The sequence below is a fragment of the Daucus carota genome, chromosome 7 (genome assembly GCF_001625215.2).
Source record: "Daucus carota subsp. sativus chromosome 7, DH1 v3.0, whole genome shotgun sequence".
Taxonomy (NCBI): Eukaryota; Viridiplantae; Streptophyta; class Magnoliopsida; order Apiales; family Apiaceae; genus Daucus; species Daucus carota.
Genome location: NC_030387.2, coordinates 6,063,961 through 6,081,448, shown reverse-complemented (window position 1 = coordinate 6,081,448; position 17,488 = coordinate 6,063,961). Strand labels below are relative to the sequence as shown.

Here is a 17,488-nt window from a genome sequence, read left to right as displayed (position 1 = left end):
TATATTTGAAAAACTATCATTAAATTAGTTTTGAAAGTATAAACGGACAGATAAATATGGACAAATTTTTACTTCCAAAGTGGACAGATAAATAGGGACGGAGGGAGTAATGTTCTGGGTAATGAATAGACAAAAACATGTGACGACATAAACACATTACACATGTAGCTAACTTGATCTGCATTTCTAATTGTAGTTGCTGCCTTGCTGGATATCCTTCAGCATTTAATATGATTCGTTTTATTGGTGAATTTGTAAGATTTCAGACTTTGTGGATTTTAATTATAATTTTGAATTTAGCAAGTAAAAGCAAGTTCTGCAACTGAATTCTCCCGGTCTGCACTGCTGAGTCTGAGAACTAGTTAACTATGTTGTACTAATTCTCAAGAATTTAGTGTGTCAACACAAACAATTCCACCCCACTATGGACAGACTTCTGACGTTTAATCCCACTGACTTTGCACCTCACATAAGTGTGCAAATTGGAGGTCTATCACAATGACATTTATTTTGAGGTTTGAAATGTGTCATTTCACTTAGTAGTGAGTCTGAGATAAGGGAGGGGTAATAAGAGAATACACAGAAGGTAAAAATAAGCTGACACAGTCACATATTTGATCGTGTTCAATATTTAAACTTCAAAAGCAGATCAATATGCATTCAAAACTCAGAAACGGTAGTCTTAGTCTCTCTCTCAGACAAGCTTTTTGACATGCAAAGTAATGCAGTGTAAAAAATCAGTAAAGTATGATGCAGAGGAAACTGGAAAGACTCTGCAAAGTTGATGCACAATGAAACTAAAACTGACCCTCAAAATGCCAATGATATTTCATGGGAATCTGTATAGAGTAAGAACACAAAAATGGCACTGAATCAACAGAACATATCGGGAATAAAAGAGAGCATAATCAACAGAAAATATCAGAAATAAAATAGTATTCATTTGATCCAGTTGAACATATAACCAAAAATGTTCCAACCTACAGAGCTCGCAACGCAATCCCACAAGTGCGAAGGAATTCCTAACCAAAGAACCTAAGCACAAGGTATTGAAATTATATGTGTAAAAGTAAAAAGTGCTTACTTTGTGCAAATCCATTCACATGAAATACTTGCACATTACAGCATGGTCACTACGTCCTCCTAAGGATAATGCACCAATTTGATTTGTCATAAAAACGATCAACAACGACTGCATTTTTCATACCAGAGACTAACCTGCAAAAGGGGACCAAAAATGATGATGATGTTACTAGGATTGAAAAGTAGCTTCAAGCAGTGAAAAGAAAAATGTATAGTGCATTCCTTATAGAGCTGAAAAACTCATATATACTGTACTACTATCCATAAAAGGTGAACTCTTGTCAAAGGATAAAATGACAGATAAATCCTATTTCAGGGAATAGCAAGTCTAAGAATATTAAATTTTAAAACAAAATTTTCGCTGTGCTTTTGGATACTTGGTTTTGCTATATTCCTTTCTGATACTGAAGACAAAAAACCAACTTCATTAAGTACCATCTATGATATCATCATGCATTACCTTTCAAGCTCTCCTTGACTAAATACATGGTAGTATCTGTTGTACACTATAGCACCCTTCTTATCATCTTTCTTGGCCAGACCATTTGCAACAGCACCTACAGAAGCTCCACTCACTTCAGCTCGATGATAAGGCAAGTGCCAAGGAACAAAATATTCCTGATGGCTTTCACTCTTTTCTCCGGCTTCAAAATCCATGAAGTGATCTTTTGCTTCAGAGGCCACTTGCCCGTTTTCTGAACCCTCCATGACAGAAGACGAATCCCTGAACTTATTTAACTTCTCTTTTGAACCATTTTCCTCAGCCTCTGGAATGCTTTCAAGAGTGGAGGATGAAGGACTGCTAACAGCGAAGGGCGAAGAACTGCGGGTCCGTGGACTGCCGGGTCCTATCCACTCATCAACATACTTATCTGTTAGCGGTGTCCATTTGTTAAGAAGTGTTTTGTCCTCTTGCTCCACAGCCCAAACTGTAATTAGAACAAGGCCGCCACATTTGACAACTCGGACTAGTTCGTCTATTGCTTTTTTCCTCCTAATCTCTGTACTCAGATGATGTAAAACAGCAATAGAGATTGCTGCGTCGCCATAACCAGTTCGATAAGGAAGATTTACAGCATCTGCAACCACCACTTCATGCCCTCTATCTGCACATATACCAACAAGTGGAGCACTGATGTCACAGCCTATAAAGAAACTATCCGGAGTAAAGCCCAAATACTTCCCGTTTCCACATCCCGCATCCAGTACGAGAGACCCCGGAGCCAGTGAATTCAAAAAAGTAGCCACTTTTGGCCATTTGGCGAAGCGGGTAGAACTGAAATGTGGAGCAATCGCATCATAGACACGATGCACGTATTTCTTTTCAATTTCTGGAGTGCATTGTACACTTGAGGCTAAACATTCTTTGATGTCAGGGCTCAATGATGCAGACTGTTCATCCCGAGCATCATATTCACCACCAATAACAGATGTACCCAACTTAGAGGAACCACATGTTCTGAAACCACTCATAACTATTTTATTTGGACTTGAAGCACCTTTCAACCACCTGTTGAGATATACAACACCAATGACCATCCCTGTAAGTCATAACAGATATACTTGCAGTCCGTTGGTGCCATGATAACAACTTACAAACTAAAAAGCAATGATAATACAGACAGAATAGGCAAACTAGCAATTCCCATTACAACATCCACATATGATATGGATGATAATTCGATATCGGTAAACCAGAAAATTGACGACTTTCAGGTTCGTGTGATTCGCGCTATTTTGGTATTAGGTTATGCATTATCATATCTGGTGTCTGATTGTGATTTTCTTTATAAATCTGTACCGCAAACCCAAGGTATGATTTTTTTATACTCCAGGGGGTGTTTGGTATGATGTATGAAGGATGGGCATCATGAATCACATTTTATTTTATATTTTCATCTCTATTTACACAATTACATGCAAATGGTTGATACAAAAATAAAACAATGACTCAAAAAATATTTATAACTATTAATTAATATTTAAATTAAATAAATTTATTAATTAAAAATATTTTAAATTAAATATATTCATCACACCATTCAACCAAACACATGGTATCAAATATCATAACTCAACCTAATACTTTACCATCCTAACACACTTCAGATTGAACAATCAAGGAACCATTCATTTTGACATATATGCATAATCTAGTACAAATATATGTATCATGCATGTGTCTTCAATAACTCGGTTCAGCAGGCCACTGCAGTTGTTTTTTTCCCTGAAGAGAGAAGTAAGAGCATCCAGAAACAAAGTAGCTAGTGGGACTTGTCTTGAAGCTATGAAACTTTGGTAAATTACCACCAATTTTGTGCTAGGAGGTCTGCATTATTGCTTAAGTTTTAAATTTGTTTGTACACACCAGTAGATAGATATGAAAATCCAAAGCTTGAATTCATCTATTTCATTTTTTTAACTTATATATCAGCTTATAAAAATAAACCTTTGAGGAATATTCAATTTTTTGTTTTAACTAAAATGGAAAAAGAACACCAGACATTTGATTACATTTTGTTTAAGGTTTATCTAAATAATACTAAAACATTTAATTGATAGGCACCAATTGAAGTGTCATGCATTTCAGAATTAACATAACTTCCAATACAACTGCAAATCACCCCTGATCAATCACTTTCTTTGTCTTGCACTATTCTCTCAGTCATTTCTTATCATTAACCAATTTTTCATGGGGCATGTGTAAAATTATTAATTTAATTGTGTAAAATGTTCTTTTCCATTTGTTTCTAGTAAAAGTTGGATTTTTCATTGGTAGAACTAAGGTGTGTTATATAAAGTAAGCAGTGCAGAAGAAGCTGAACCAAGCAAAAGCCAGTGCAACAAGAAGATACATCGTTTTTCTGCGATCACCCACTCTGGTAATATATTTTGTTACCATTTTTTCATATGCTATATTGCTATGTGCTATAGTCTTAGGCGTAGTCATTGCATCTTACGTAGTCTTATCTTTGTTTTCAAAATAAACAGCTTTAAGGGTTCAAACTTGCGGATAACAAGTGGGCAATTAATTATAACGTCGAAGACATCCTTCGTATTATATTCTACAATCTCTAGGGCTTTAATAAGAAACCAAAAGGCATGTGCAGCAAGATACAAACCAGATTAAATAAGTGAATAAATGACGAGTAGAAGGGAAGCCCCTCCTACAATAAAGAAAAAGAACGGCCTGTTGGCATTTTCTAAAACTTAATTCACATTATCTTTTAACCCAATCAATTGAACAAGCTTGCCTTCCTTAATACTTAACTCCACATTATCATCACCATAACCTGTTATATCCCAGAGGCCAGATTTCAACATGTTCTTAACCAATTAAATTGGATGGGATGGCAACCTTTACTTAGATTTCTAGGTATTCCAAGACACCTTGGGTGAGATAACCTAGGTTGGGACGTAAAGTAAACATCAACGGTCAGCAAATTGAACCAGTAACCTCTCATTTGTGTGGCACTAGGTCAAAGTTGTTTGTTATTTACAAAAAACAGATCTATTCACAGTCAAGGAATTACGTGTTCCAAGATGTTAATTTTTGAGAGGTAAATTTTCCATGGTCATCATGAACATCTTGAGAGCATGTATTTTATATTATAAATTTATAATTAATATAAGACATACTTTATAAGGTAAATAACTAGAATATTACAAAAAGGTTAATAAAGTTAGATTATCTTTATAGAGGGAGCTTTCTGATGTATGTTTCAGAAATTTATGGGAGAGAAGATAAAATACTTTTTGCAGCATATAGACGTTTTTCACAGAAAGTACTTTGACAAGCTCTTATGAGTTTCTAGCTTGAAGAATACTTTTGTGCATATTTTAATAGTTACTTGTATTGGGAGTACACTGGAATGTGATTGCACAATGGGGTGAACTAACACTCGACATAATATGATGAGATTACAGGTATTTAGAAGAAGAGCATATGAAATTAACAGTTGAATAACATTTTCCTAAGCTAATAGAAGTTTCTATTGGAAAATTTATGTTGGAGATCATCTGCACATAGTGATCTGGCCGCATTTACTTAAATGCAACTCTTGTGGAGGTGAAATTGTGACTTTGTGGGCGTATCAAGTTCACCGAGAACATTGCCAAAAAATGCAATCTTACATATAATTCTAAGCAGGGGGAATTAGAGATTCTCAATGCTTGATTCTGGCTCTGACAAGTAAACCATAGTAGGCTCGAATGTGTTGCAGCCCATTTTATCAAACTTTGCTATTATCCAGTCAACTAACAAAATTACAACTCGGAAATTAAAACACGATATTTGACTCTTCCATATATATGATTCTAAAGTGACCCTTTCATGTGGTAATACAAGTTAGAGTTAGAAATGTAAAATATGTCTAGTTAAGTACTGGTTACCTAAACACCAAACTCACAGAGGACTTTTATCAAACAGTTAGCATCATTAACAATTGGATAATCAAAACAACCTTAAAATCGATTTGTGAATATAAAGTGGGCAAGAAAACACTATAGATTCATCCGCACGGTGAATCTAACAGACAAATAAGTATGGTTGTGTTGGACAACAAAGAAGCATCAATAGCAAAAAATAAAGCAATGCTGAAAAACAAAAGGGGGGCATTTCTTACCTCAAGAGAAGAAAGCGCCGAGTGAAATGGGAGATGAAGCAGCAACAAACAACCTTGATTCAGATTACTAGGGCTGACTTCGATTAATTGCAACTGCCAGAGCATTCATTGGCGTTCGCAAACTTATGTAAAAACTCAAATTCGTCAAATTTACGTTTAGATATTTAAACATTAAATATTTTATAATACATTATAAACTTTAAATTTTTTTATTTAAACATTTTAAATATTTTTATTTAAACATTTTAATACATTATAATGCGTCATTTTTAAAATTTTACGTAAAATAATCTTAATTTTAAATTTTTGGAATATTTAATACACATTTAGATATTTAATATTTTGAAAAAATATATTAGATGTCATAAGAATTTCAAATAATATTTAAAGTCATAGAATTAAATGGAGCAAAATATCATTTTTTTTAATATTGAATAATTCAGTTTTTAAATTTTTAAAAGGAAATGATAGTTCGTATTGTGTTTAAATCGAAATAATATATCATTATGATATAATTCAAAGTTTTATTTCCAAAATGTTACATGGAATATTATTTACGATTTAAAATTTTAAGTTATATAAAAATTCAGAAAAAAAATGCTACACTAACATTTTGAATTGGGTTGTCGGCTTGTCGCCCCTAAATGTCACTATTTAACTGGAAAAAACTTCTATAATCAAATTTTGCAAAAATAGTTTAAAATGTCACACGGTTTCTTAATTTTTTAACAAAAACGCAATTTTAGCTTGTGATTTCAACTTTAATTTGTGATTTCAACTAAAAACGCAACTTTTAGTTGTGGTTTCATGAGAAAATCAAAACAGTAACACGAGGTTACATTTTGAAGTGAGAAAAGGCCCCGAATGTCATTATTTTGATACATAATGTCCCATTTGTCACTACATAAAAGAAGACCCCACTATCCTTTAAAACACAACTTAAAATTGCGTTTTTCAATTTCCAATTAACTTGCAGCATGAAGTCACTTTTGAGATTTTTAATTTTGAAAAAAGGTTAAAGACAATACAAACTTACGTTTTGGTTGCTGAAACATGGTTAGAAGTTGTGTTTTTAGATGTAGAACATAACTTTAAATTGCGTTTGGAGTATTGTTAATTAAAGAGAATTTGAAATATTTAGCTGAACAAAAGATGAAGGCACTTGTGTTTTGGTCTTTAACACGTTTTGATCATCAAAACAAAATTTGAAGTTCATTTGAGTATAATTTTATTTTATTATGAAACAACAATCGAATTAGCATTTTAGTAACGCAACTGAACTTGCATTTTGATGTGAGACTCAAGGTCATCTTCCGCGATCGTGACATTGTGGTCCTCATCTCTCCATAAATGACACTCACGACCAACATATAAGGTCCTAATCTCTCCGGTGACACTCAGGATCAACGGTCTTTGAAATGGCAGTCGAAGTCATTTTTCCAAAAATATGACACTAAGACTTATTTATCTTAAAATAATAAATTTTAACGACATTTCTCCTTTCAGCTTTAAAATGATAGGGTGTTGGCCCTCACTATCACTATATACATGATTTATGCTCTAAATATTAGGATCTTGAAAAATGGCCCTCAATACAAATTATTAACGCTACATCGTGTATCATTTTGGATATTCATACAAAACGCTATATCGTCTAGCGTTTTGTTAGGATTAAAAGAACAGAACACTAGGTTATGTAGCGTTCTGTTAGGTTAACGTGTAGCGTTTTGCTAGGGTGAAAACACCAAAACGCTACACAATCTAGCGTTTTTTTTCTTAAATTTAAAACGTTAGATTATTGCGCGTTATGAGGGGCATTTTTTCCAACTATGTTATTCCTGATGTTATTTCCGGAATTTGTGAGAATTGGGGCCATTTTTCAAAATGATGCTAGGTGTCTCATTTTCTAGAACAACACTCATATTTTTCATCACCCAGAGCATCTCCAACCATATAAACCCCTTAGCTAAAAAGTGAGTTGGCATTCCAAATATAAAAAAATTAGCCAATCTCTTGAAAAAACCATACTCCAACCACGTGAACCTGTTGTCTATAATTTTAACCAACCTCTTATGGATGGCTATATTTGTCGAATCTCTACAGGTTTGTAAGAAATCAATAGGATGATTGCACATCATTTATTACCATATTAAACTGATATATTCTATTTTAACAAACTAAAATATTAATAACGTTCTATTTTTAAATTTTAGAGCATCTCCAATGGCGTTGGCTATAATCGTTGGCTATATTGGACCTGTAAGACATTATGTAAAATTTGTTGAATCTGTAAGACATTGTGCTTTAATGGTATTGGCTATATTGGTTGGCTATAATTTAAAAATAGTATGTTATTAATATTCAGATTGTTATAAATAGAATACATCAGTTTAATATGGTAATAAATAATTTGTAATCAGTGGGAAGGATGAAAATAAATTGCGGGAGATGACGTGGAATTCACTACAGATTTGTAGTGGTTCGACAAATATAGTCATCCAAAAGAGGATGATTATAATTATAGACAAGAGGTTCATATGGTTGGAGTGCGTTTTTTGTGGACATTGACTATAATTTTTAATTATGGTAAGTCAACTAGACTTTTAGCTAAGGGCTTTACTTGCCCATTGAAGTACAATGTCTTCCGGTTCCGTACATAAATTGTTACAGTTTCAATTTAGCGAACGATTATAGACAAAACCGTTTGGGATGCTCTTAATCCGTTAAAAAGTAAAAAGCCGGTCTTTTAACCGGATCAAACACACATCCGTGGAAAAATGGGCCTAAATAACACGATTTTGGAGTTTAATGCCCTAAATAACCGATTTTATAAAAGTGGCCCCAAATGACCAGTAGAGACGCTTGGCAGATAGCGTCTTACAAAAGAGGGAACACGTTGCTGCATTTAGCGTTTTAAAGTTTTCCCCACTGTCTAATCTTTCTTTTTTGCTTGCAAATCTTTCTTTTTGCTTGTAAAAACACACAGAATACTTGTGCTCCCCTTCAAATTAATTATAAAATATATATTTGACCCTTTTACATGTTTTTTTAAAAATATATAAAAATATTAGTTAAATTTAATAAAATAAATTAACAATCGTTAACATTTAGGGTTTATATTTGGATTTTAGAATGATTAATTCGTACAGTTTATTAAATTGGTTGACGGTAAAAGGGTTACAACCGTTAATATTTAGGGTTTAGGTTTGGTTTTGGGTTTTAGAAAGATTAATTCGTACTGTATATTAAATTGGCTGACGGTTAGGGTTTAGGATTGAGCGTGTAGGGCCGGCGGCCCTACTCCCTCGAGCCTAAACCCTAATTAAGCGAGACTGAAGGGCCGAAGGCCCTGAAGCCGAGACACCGGCGGAATAAATAAATTTACAACCGTTAACATTTAGGGGCCGTTTGGTTGGGGGTAGTTAACAAAGGGAAAGGGAAACAACCAGTTTCATTCCCTTTGTTGTTGTTTGTTTTACAAAAATCATCATTCCCTTTCCCTTCTTTTAGTTTTAGGTTTACCCCAAATCCCTCGTTATCTATTCCCCACCCTCCCCTAGGTATTTCTTTTCCCTTTCCCGATTCTTATTTTATTATTATTTATAATTTATTTCAGATATCATTAACATCAAAAGTAATATGTAAAATATTTTTGAAAATCAAAAATAAATTTTAATTTAATTTTTATATATTAAAAATAATTTTAATATAAAATTAATAATATTTTTAAATAATTAAATATATCAAATTATGAAATATAAATGAACTATATTATTATATATGTAAATATATTTGAAATTTTTGATATTAAAATATTTGAAAATCAAATATAAGGATAATCATGTAATTTTTCATTCCGTTTCTGGATCAAAACGAAACAGGTAATACAATTCAGCATCATTCTTTTCCTTTCTTTTCATTTCCCTTTCTGGATTCTATTCCGTTTCCCTGAGTCGAACCAAACGGTCCCTTAGGGTTTAGGTTTGGTTTTGGGTTTTAGAAAGATTAATCGGTACTGTATATTAAATTGGCCGACGGTTAGGGTTTAAGATTGAGGGTGTAGGGCCGGCGGCCCTACTCCCTCGAGCCTAAACCCTAATTAAGCGAGGCTGAAGGGCCGAAGGCCCTGAAGCCGAGACGCCGGCAGAATAAATTAATTTACAACCGTTAACATTTAGGGTTTAGGTTTGGTTTTGGGTTTTAGAAAGATTAATTGGTACTGTATATTAAATTGGCCGACGGTTAGGGTTTAGGATTGAGGGTGTAGGGCCGGCGGCCCTACTCCCTCGAGCCTAAACCCTAATTAAGCGAGGCTGAAGGGCCGAAGGCCTTGAAGCCGAGACGCCGGCGGAATAAATTAATTTACGATCATTAACTTTTAGGGTTTAGTTTTGGGTTGCAGAATGATTAATTTGTACTATAAATTAAATTGGCTCTAAACAGTCGAGCCTAAACCCTAATTAATTGGAGTAACTAGTCTAATAAAAACATGAGACCAAGTAATGTTTTTGATGTTGAACGAAAGTTTGTACAAGTTTGAGAAAAGTTTTGAAAACGCTGAACGAAGTGACATTTTAGTGTAAATTTAATAATAAACAAATAGAAACGATAGATGAAACAACGTCTCTTGCTAAACTAAAACAAAGAGAAGTACCGTTTTCCAGTTTCAAAATTAAAAAAAATGAGCTAAACGCTACACGGTGTAGCGTTTTTGTCAGCAGCGTCTCTATTTGTCATTGAGGGCCATTTTTCGGTATTTTGATATTTGGGGCATTTTCACCCCAAATTTGGTTATTTGGCACGTTTTCAGGTCTGCGATACAAGTCTTGGTCACCCATCTCATCTTCTCCTCTACCTACCTCTGTTTGCTACCAACTCCAGTTATTCACCCAAGGTATGACTCATGCTATGTGTTTGTGTAATTGTCCCAAATAAAACTTCACCTACATGTTTGTAATTTCAATACTGCAGCACAACCCATTCATATGTATGTATGCATCTCTTAATCTCTTATCATGATTTTCAAATTTAACTTGATTCTTAAAGATAATATCACACCTTGTGTTGCCTGTGATCTTTGCACACAGTATTGTTGCTTGGATGGTTGTAAATTTTATGTTTTCTTTATTAGGAGGTCATGGCCTGTAAGACTTGTGTTGTTCATAAATTCAATGAGATAAACAAGTAGTAATTGAACATTTGAACTCATAAAAATTAATAAGTGGATACTGTAGTGTACAGGGATGGAGCCAGCTCTTGAGTTCCCAGGGAAAGAATTCTTTTTGGCTACTTTCATGTTAAAGATATATAAGTTTTATGAATAATTTTATGTAAATTTATTAGTTAATAAACTTAAAAACTGTAAAAAATGAATATATTCTGATTTTTATAGTAAAATTCATAAAGTTGAAAAAAACCATCAACACTTTTTCATAATATATTCATAAAAGTAGGTATTTTTGAGGGGGAGAAGTTAAAGTATTCGATTCAATTATTATTTGTACTAAATTTTAAACAAAAATTATAATTTTTATAACTAATTTTATGTAAAATCCGGAGTTTGGGTGGCGGCCAGCCACCTGTACCTCCGTCCTTCTGTCCTTGGCAGTTACATGAGTATATGTAATTACAAATTCATGTTGTGTAATGCACTAGACTTATTTAATACTTAATAATTTTTATATCTACGTTTTATAATTCTTGAGAGTATATAAAATTAAATATAACAATATATTTTTTTGATATTTAAAACCGTTTATATAGTAGCAAGTATTCTTTAGCTAATGCCCACTTTTTGTATGTTTGATTATTGGTTTTAGACAACTTGCTCAAATTATATATTCAGTTGTATGTAATCTCTTTCTTATTTGATGGTTATATTTATGCATAAGTTTAGCTTCTATTAGCCTTTTATTTTGTGTGCACATTAATTGTTCTTCATAGTAAACAACCACACTAGGATACACTGAGATTTTATATGTATACATAATATCACAAGAGTAGGCTATCGTAGAGTGTCTCTAGGCTGGTTGCTGTACGCTAGAAGTGCATTCGCTGCAGGAGGCTGAGCTTAAGTACCACTGCATATTACATGAAAAAGTTTTACATTATCCATTATAGGACATAGTTATACTAGTGTATTTGTATATATAGTATCACAAGACTAGGCTATATACATAGTATCACAAGACTAGACTATCGTAAAGTGTCTTTAGGCTGGTTTTAGTATGCTGGGAGTGCATTTGCTGCAGTAGGCTGAGCTTGAGAATCACTGCCTAATACATGAAAAAGTTTAACATTACCCATTATATGATATACTTATATACTTATACTAGCTTACAACCTATGTGATGCATGGGTCTTTTTTAATTTATTTTATATTTCATATATATAAATATATATTTGTTTATTTTTTTATGATTATTTTATATAACTTTAATAAAATCTAATGTGGAATATATCATCTTTTTTTATAACTAATTATGTCAAAATAAAATATAATAATACTTTCTTTGTATGTTTAGAACTAGTGATGTATGCTTAATATGTGAGACCACTGGAGTGGAAGCATCAATGTCAAACAACCAAATACATGCTCCACCACTTTTGTGAGATAAACTTTTAGGCTTACTATTACCGGTAATTTCTACATGCAAAAATCATAATCAAATTTTTACCGTGTTAGCTACTAATAATAATAATAAAAGACGTGGTATTGATTTGATCTCAAGCGGATTACAAGTTATATGCTTTGTTTCACACGTGTAAACCTATCTAGCTATACTATATTATTCAAACCACACATATGAAAGTTAGGAAGGTTGGTTACATGGAAATGCCAACATCACCAGTGTGAACTCCTGGAAGAAAAACTGCAATAAATTAAAAGTACTGCAACAAAATCTGCAGAAATTCCCCAGATCCTGCATATTGGACTGAAAATTGTTGTAAAAAAATCTGCAGCAAAACCCTCATATTCCCTGTAATCCTGCTACCCTGCTGCATGAATTCTGCAGAAATTGGAGCATTAAAATCTGCATATAATTTCACCAACATCTGCAAAGAATTGAAGCTAATTTTTGAGCATACATACAAGTCTGTGACAAAATATCACTCATATTTATTCTCCTGCAATTTATATTACCATGATAACAGTAATTACCAATTATAGGTGCTTGAATAATATGTTTGGGCTATTGTAATGTTTAGGTATTTTTGAGTGTCTAAACCAAACTCTGCTTATTCCATATCTAAGTATGTTTCTGACTGTGTAGGCTGTACTCTGCTTATTTGTTATCGGTTCAAATTACTTATTTGTTTGGGTATAACCGGACGCATATGCAACTTTTCCTGATTTAAAATCTATTAACTTTTACCTGTATCTCTTCTAAATACCAAAATAATCAGCATGTGTGCTTTAATAACACTTAATATTAATACCAAAGTAGGGCCTTTTGCCTGCACTTAATTTAGATATCTTGTTTAACATATACAAGTCGCACTTTGAATTTTGCAGCTTATTGAACTGGATCAATCTTGCACACACACGCCAAATACTGAGCTACTCTCTCTTGAAAAGAATTCTGGGGATGGCGAAAACAGATGAAGATACAAGCACAGAAACACATTGTGTCGATTTAAAATCAAGTGGTGTTGTTTCGCCAGCAAATTCATATGGAGCTGTTGTTCTTGGTGGCACCTTTGATCGCTTACACGACGGTCACCGCCTCTTTCTCAAGGTCATTATTATCATATATATAACATGTTCTTGTACATATGTGTATGATACATCAACTCTTTCGATTTTTACTCTTGCTAAATTAATGGCTTTTGGGTCTTTCAGTCGGCAGCCCGTCTGGCAAGGGATCGCATCGTTGTTGGAGTTTGTGATGGCCCTATGTTGACCAATAAACAGGTCTCTTTTATACCCAAAGCGTCTCTCTCTCTCTCTCTCCTTTTCTTGTCTTATTAATAATATTATTATACTCAACAAATTTTCAAAGGTTGGACAATCTTATTAGGTAAAACCTTATTGTTGCCTATATCTGGAAACAACATTTTCAATTTATTGATTCTTGATGGTTTTAGTAATGGGGTGGCCAATTCATGTTAGGGAATTCACATTGTTAAATTTCGAAAATTATTATGTATTAATATGATATAGTCATATTTTAAAAATGAAAATATTCCATTTCTTATCTATATAAAAGTTGAATCTGGTTGAGCGGATTCCTTATTAATTTCCCGCAGGAGGGAACTGCAGGTGTTTCGAAGTGGGGTTCTTTTTGTATTGTTAACTTTAAACTAGCAATGATGATGTTTGTATCCTTCTTTGCAGTATTCTAATCTAATTGAGCCTATTGGCAAACGTATGCAAAATGTGAAAGATTTCATTAAGGTACGAAGTCCTTTGAAATTATCTTGTTACATATTTTTCGCAGTGGTCAAATTCTAACTCACTCATGTTATTCTTTGAGTTACAGTCTGTCAAGCCAGAGCTCGTAGTTCAAGTTGAACCTATAACAGATCCATACGGCCCTTCAATTGTTGACGAGAATTTGGATGCAATTGTTGTTAGGTACGCTCATTGCCAAAAAATCACACTTTTATGTTGAATTTGATGTCACCTTCATTAAATGATCTAGAACCCAATTTATTTCAATACATTTTTTGCATAGGAAATGTGTTGATATTTTCGGTTTTTAACGTAATCGTGCTTAGGTTCTTAGATATGTAGTTAAACTATGCTCTTACAGTTGTTTTAATCTTTATGGTAGACCTTCAGAATTTTATTTGTTATTATGATTGTTGAAATCCTGCACCTTAGTTGAAAATGATTTTTTGACTGGTTGTAAATCTTGTTTTGGAATTGTTTTTCCTACAGCAAAGAGACATTACCTGGTGGGTTATCAGTTAATAAAAAGAGAGTTGAGAGGAATCTCTTAGAATTGAAGGTACAGGATCTTAATTCTAATATAAATGTAGAAATTTATCATATATAAAAGGTTATGGAATAAACACTGCTTTCAAACAATTAAATTAGTTGCAAGTAATAGACTCATGAGATCTTCACAGGTTGAAGTTGTAGATCTAATTTCTGATAAATTTGGTGGAGACAAGTTAAGTTCTACTACACTGAGGAGGCTTGATGCTGAGAAAGCTAAGAAACCTCCACAAGAATAACGGAGATATCAAATATGTTCGAACAGCATACTTGAAGCTCAATTGGGGAACTCATGTTTATTCTCCCCTAAAGTTACTGTTTTACACGTTTTGAGAAATTGAAATTTTAGCATTTCTACCACGTACATCTTTCAAAGCTGTTATGTAATAGTTTGAACAATTATCTTAAATGCACATGTCAAGTTTATATTACCAATATTCTGTATCTTGACACTGATGACACTATATCATAGTAATTCATTTTTTTTTTCTTTTTGCATATATGTTGCTAGTACTTCCACTCTTGAGTGATAGGGTGTCATTTTGTGCCGCTGCGTAAATTATTATATCTATTAAATGAGAACAACAAGTTCCAAACGTGGAGTTAATCAACTTTAAAGTAGAATTTTACAATGCGTCTCTGACATCCTGTCCTACGGACCTACACTATCAATCACCTCTACAAGGTCCGTCAATCTTTCCCTATCATATTTATACATGTTGTTGTGTTGGATTGTTGTGCTTATGAATTAATGTGATTGAATAAATGATTTGAGAAGCAGCAAAAGCTTCTGCTTTGGATGCCCAAAAAATTCATAGTACCATGTGTGAATGTTTTTTTGTGTTGACGCATTTAAAGTGGAGAAAGCCTGAGCATTCACAAGTATTTACTGAGAGAATTCAGATACAACGGCAAGGGGATGGCTTCCATTAATTATAACACTTTAATTGCTATTGCTATCTGCCATGCGTTGCTTGATGTCGGGTAAAAGTCTCATCCAATGATAAATATCTCTTGTCTACATTATAATTTTTCTTAAAGCTTTTTATTAGACCTACTATGCAGATTTTCTATTTTGACTTGCATATATTTTAATTTAAAATGTAATTTCTGAATTTGGCAATCAAATCAAACTTTTTTACCTATGTGAACTATTTACTAGTGACTAGGGAGGACAATCTTTTGCGGTTGATTTATAAACAACATGAATACTTGTACTTTTTACAAGTAACAAATGCTGATTCGACTATGTATTGTAGTATATAGAATGTTCTTTGTTGACATGTAGCTGTGGTGTTATTATTTTGTTCTTTTTACGGTTAAAAATATGTTCATAAAGGATCCTACCTGATTGACATTGTGAGGGGACTGAGGTCTGAGTTACTACTTACTGATACACTTATTACCTATTTCTCTGGCCAGTTCATGATTGGATTATTATGAAATAATTGTAACTACTGAAGCTAGAGGTCTCTGTCATATTAGATTTAAAGACAAAAGTTCGGATGTAATCAGTAATGGGGTTGAGTAGGAAAAGAAACCAGATTGATCTGGCGAGAGAAGTTGAAGGCTCAGGTCCCTTGAGAAGTCATGGCTGCAGCTGCTGTTGACCTTTATATCCCTATCCGTGGTTGTCAAAAGTGCCGCTTAAGCGCAGCACATAAGGAAGCGCATGTATTGAGCTTCACTTTTCCGAAGCACAGAGCAAATACAAAAGCCCCACTTCATGAGCGCTTAATGCTAAAGCCCAAAGCGCAAAATGATTTTAAGGTGCAGTAAGATTTTTAAATATAACTTTTAAGGTGCAGTAGGATTTATATTTTCAATTCTATGTGAGTTAAGTTGATCTTTCTAAAAATTATTGTTGATCTCTCTGATGTATTTCTTGTGTTATTGTTTATGTGTATATGTACATCTTTCTAGATATGAAACAACTTTTTATCATGTGGTCTGAAACTATGCAGCGATAACTTTACCTGGTTGGAAGTCTAATATGCAGCAATTTTTATCAGTATGACATGAATTTTGTATTATAATCCAGACTTGTTTTTGTGCTTGGAGGTTTAGTGTCTGCCTGCACATGTTTAGATATACTCAGTGTAGTGTGTTTATAATCTTCTATGGTTTAGAAATGTAATCATTTTGCTTAAAATTCCATGTCCAGTGTTTGCATATTTTTTTCTTCCAATGTAATTCTAAATTTTCTTTAGTTCATTAAAGGAATTTCATCCATTTTTATCTGAATTTGATTGTACAAAATTTGGTATATTACTATTGTGTTTATCATCTGCAATAAAGTTATTGATGGCATCCATCTATTTTATCTTTCTTTCTCCACCATATTTGCATGAAAATATTCTGATGAAGTGCTTACTTTTAGTTCTAGTTAATATCTTTAGATTTTCAGCCAGTTATATTATCTTTAACCGGTTCAAAATGATTGAAATTGACTCGGAAAGTGACACTTATCATGAGTCGGAGTGATTTCACTTCGTATGATTGACACTTATCATGAGTCGGAGTGATGTCACTTCGTATGATTAACCAATAGGCACATCACAGCATTTATATAGAGTGAGTACTGCTGTAGGAGAACACAATAGACTTGCAAATAATATCTCAACTACAGAAGTTTTGCCTACCAGTCTACCACTGAACTGCAAGTCCTTGGGTAAAAAGTGAAATGGATGTAAATACTAGGACCCCCTAAAAAAATGCAATTCATTGGCCTGTCTCTAAGAAATAATCAGGTTGTGTGGCATCCATGAAAAATTTGGGTTACACCAGTAGTATTAGTTATACATAATGTATTAAGATACTACTTTTCTTAAGGTCA

At 33.3% G+C, this 17,488-nt stretch overlaps 2 protein-coding genes across 4 annotated transcripts; one reads left to right on the top strand and one right to left on the bottom strand.

Moving 5' to 3' along the window:
- Positions 1 to 886: 886 nt before the first annotated feature.
- Positions 887 to 5,848, bottom strand: LOC108194488 (tRNA (carboxymethyluridine(34)-5-O)-methyltransferase). 2 transcript variants are annotated; one of them, XM_017361443.1, is made up of 3 exons: positions 5,709 to 5,848; positions 1,544 to 2,593; positions 887 to 1,218 (listed from the first exon to the last, which is right to left on the bottom strand). In XM_017361443.1, exons 2-3 carry the CDS (start codon positions 2,554 to 2,556, stop codon positions 1,134 to 1,136), a joined length of 1,098 nt encoding a protein of 365 aa, XP_017216932.1. In that variant the 5' UTR covers positions 2,557 to 2,593; positions 5,709 to 5,848; the 3' UTR covers positions 887 to 1,133. The 2 variants fall into 2 exon arrangements, with proteins under 2 accessions (XP_017216932.1, XP_017216931.1); XM_017361442.2 differs by having other exon boundaries at positions 1,544 to 2,624; positions 5,709 to 5,840.
- A 4,572-nt stretch (positions 5,849 to 10,420) lies between these two features.
- Positions 10,421 to 15,150, top strand: LOC108194502 (phosphopantetheine adenylyltransferase). Of its 2 annotated transcripts, none has more exons than XM_017361466.2 (7): positions 10,421 to 10,602; positions 13,225 to 13,447; positions 13,552 to 13,623; positions 14,047 to 14,106; positions 14,192 to 14,286; positions 14,593 to 14,662; positions 14,784 to 15,150. In XM_017361466.2, exons 2-7 carry the CDS (start codon positions 13,298 to 13,300, stop codon positions 14,889 to 14,891), a joined length of 555 nt encoding a protein of 184 aa, XP_017216955.1. In that variant the 5' UTR covers positions 10,421 to 10,602; positions 13,225 to 13,297; the 3' UTR covers positions 14,892 to 15,150. The 2 variants fall into 2 exon arrangements, with proteins under 2 accessions (XP_017216955.1, XP_017216956.1); XM_017361467.2 differs by having other exon boundaries at positions 10,553 to 10,695.
- The last annotated feature ends 2,338 nt before the right edge of the window (positions 15,151 to 17,488 follow it).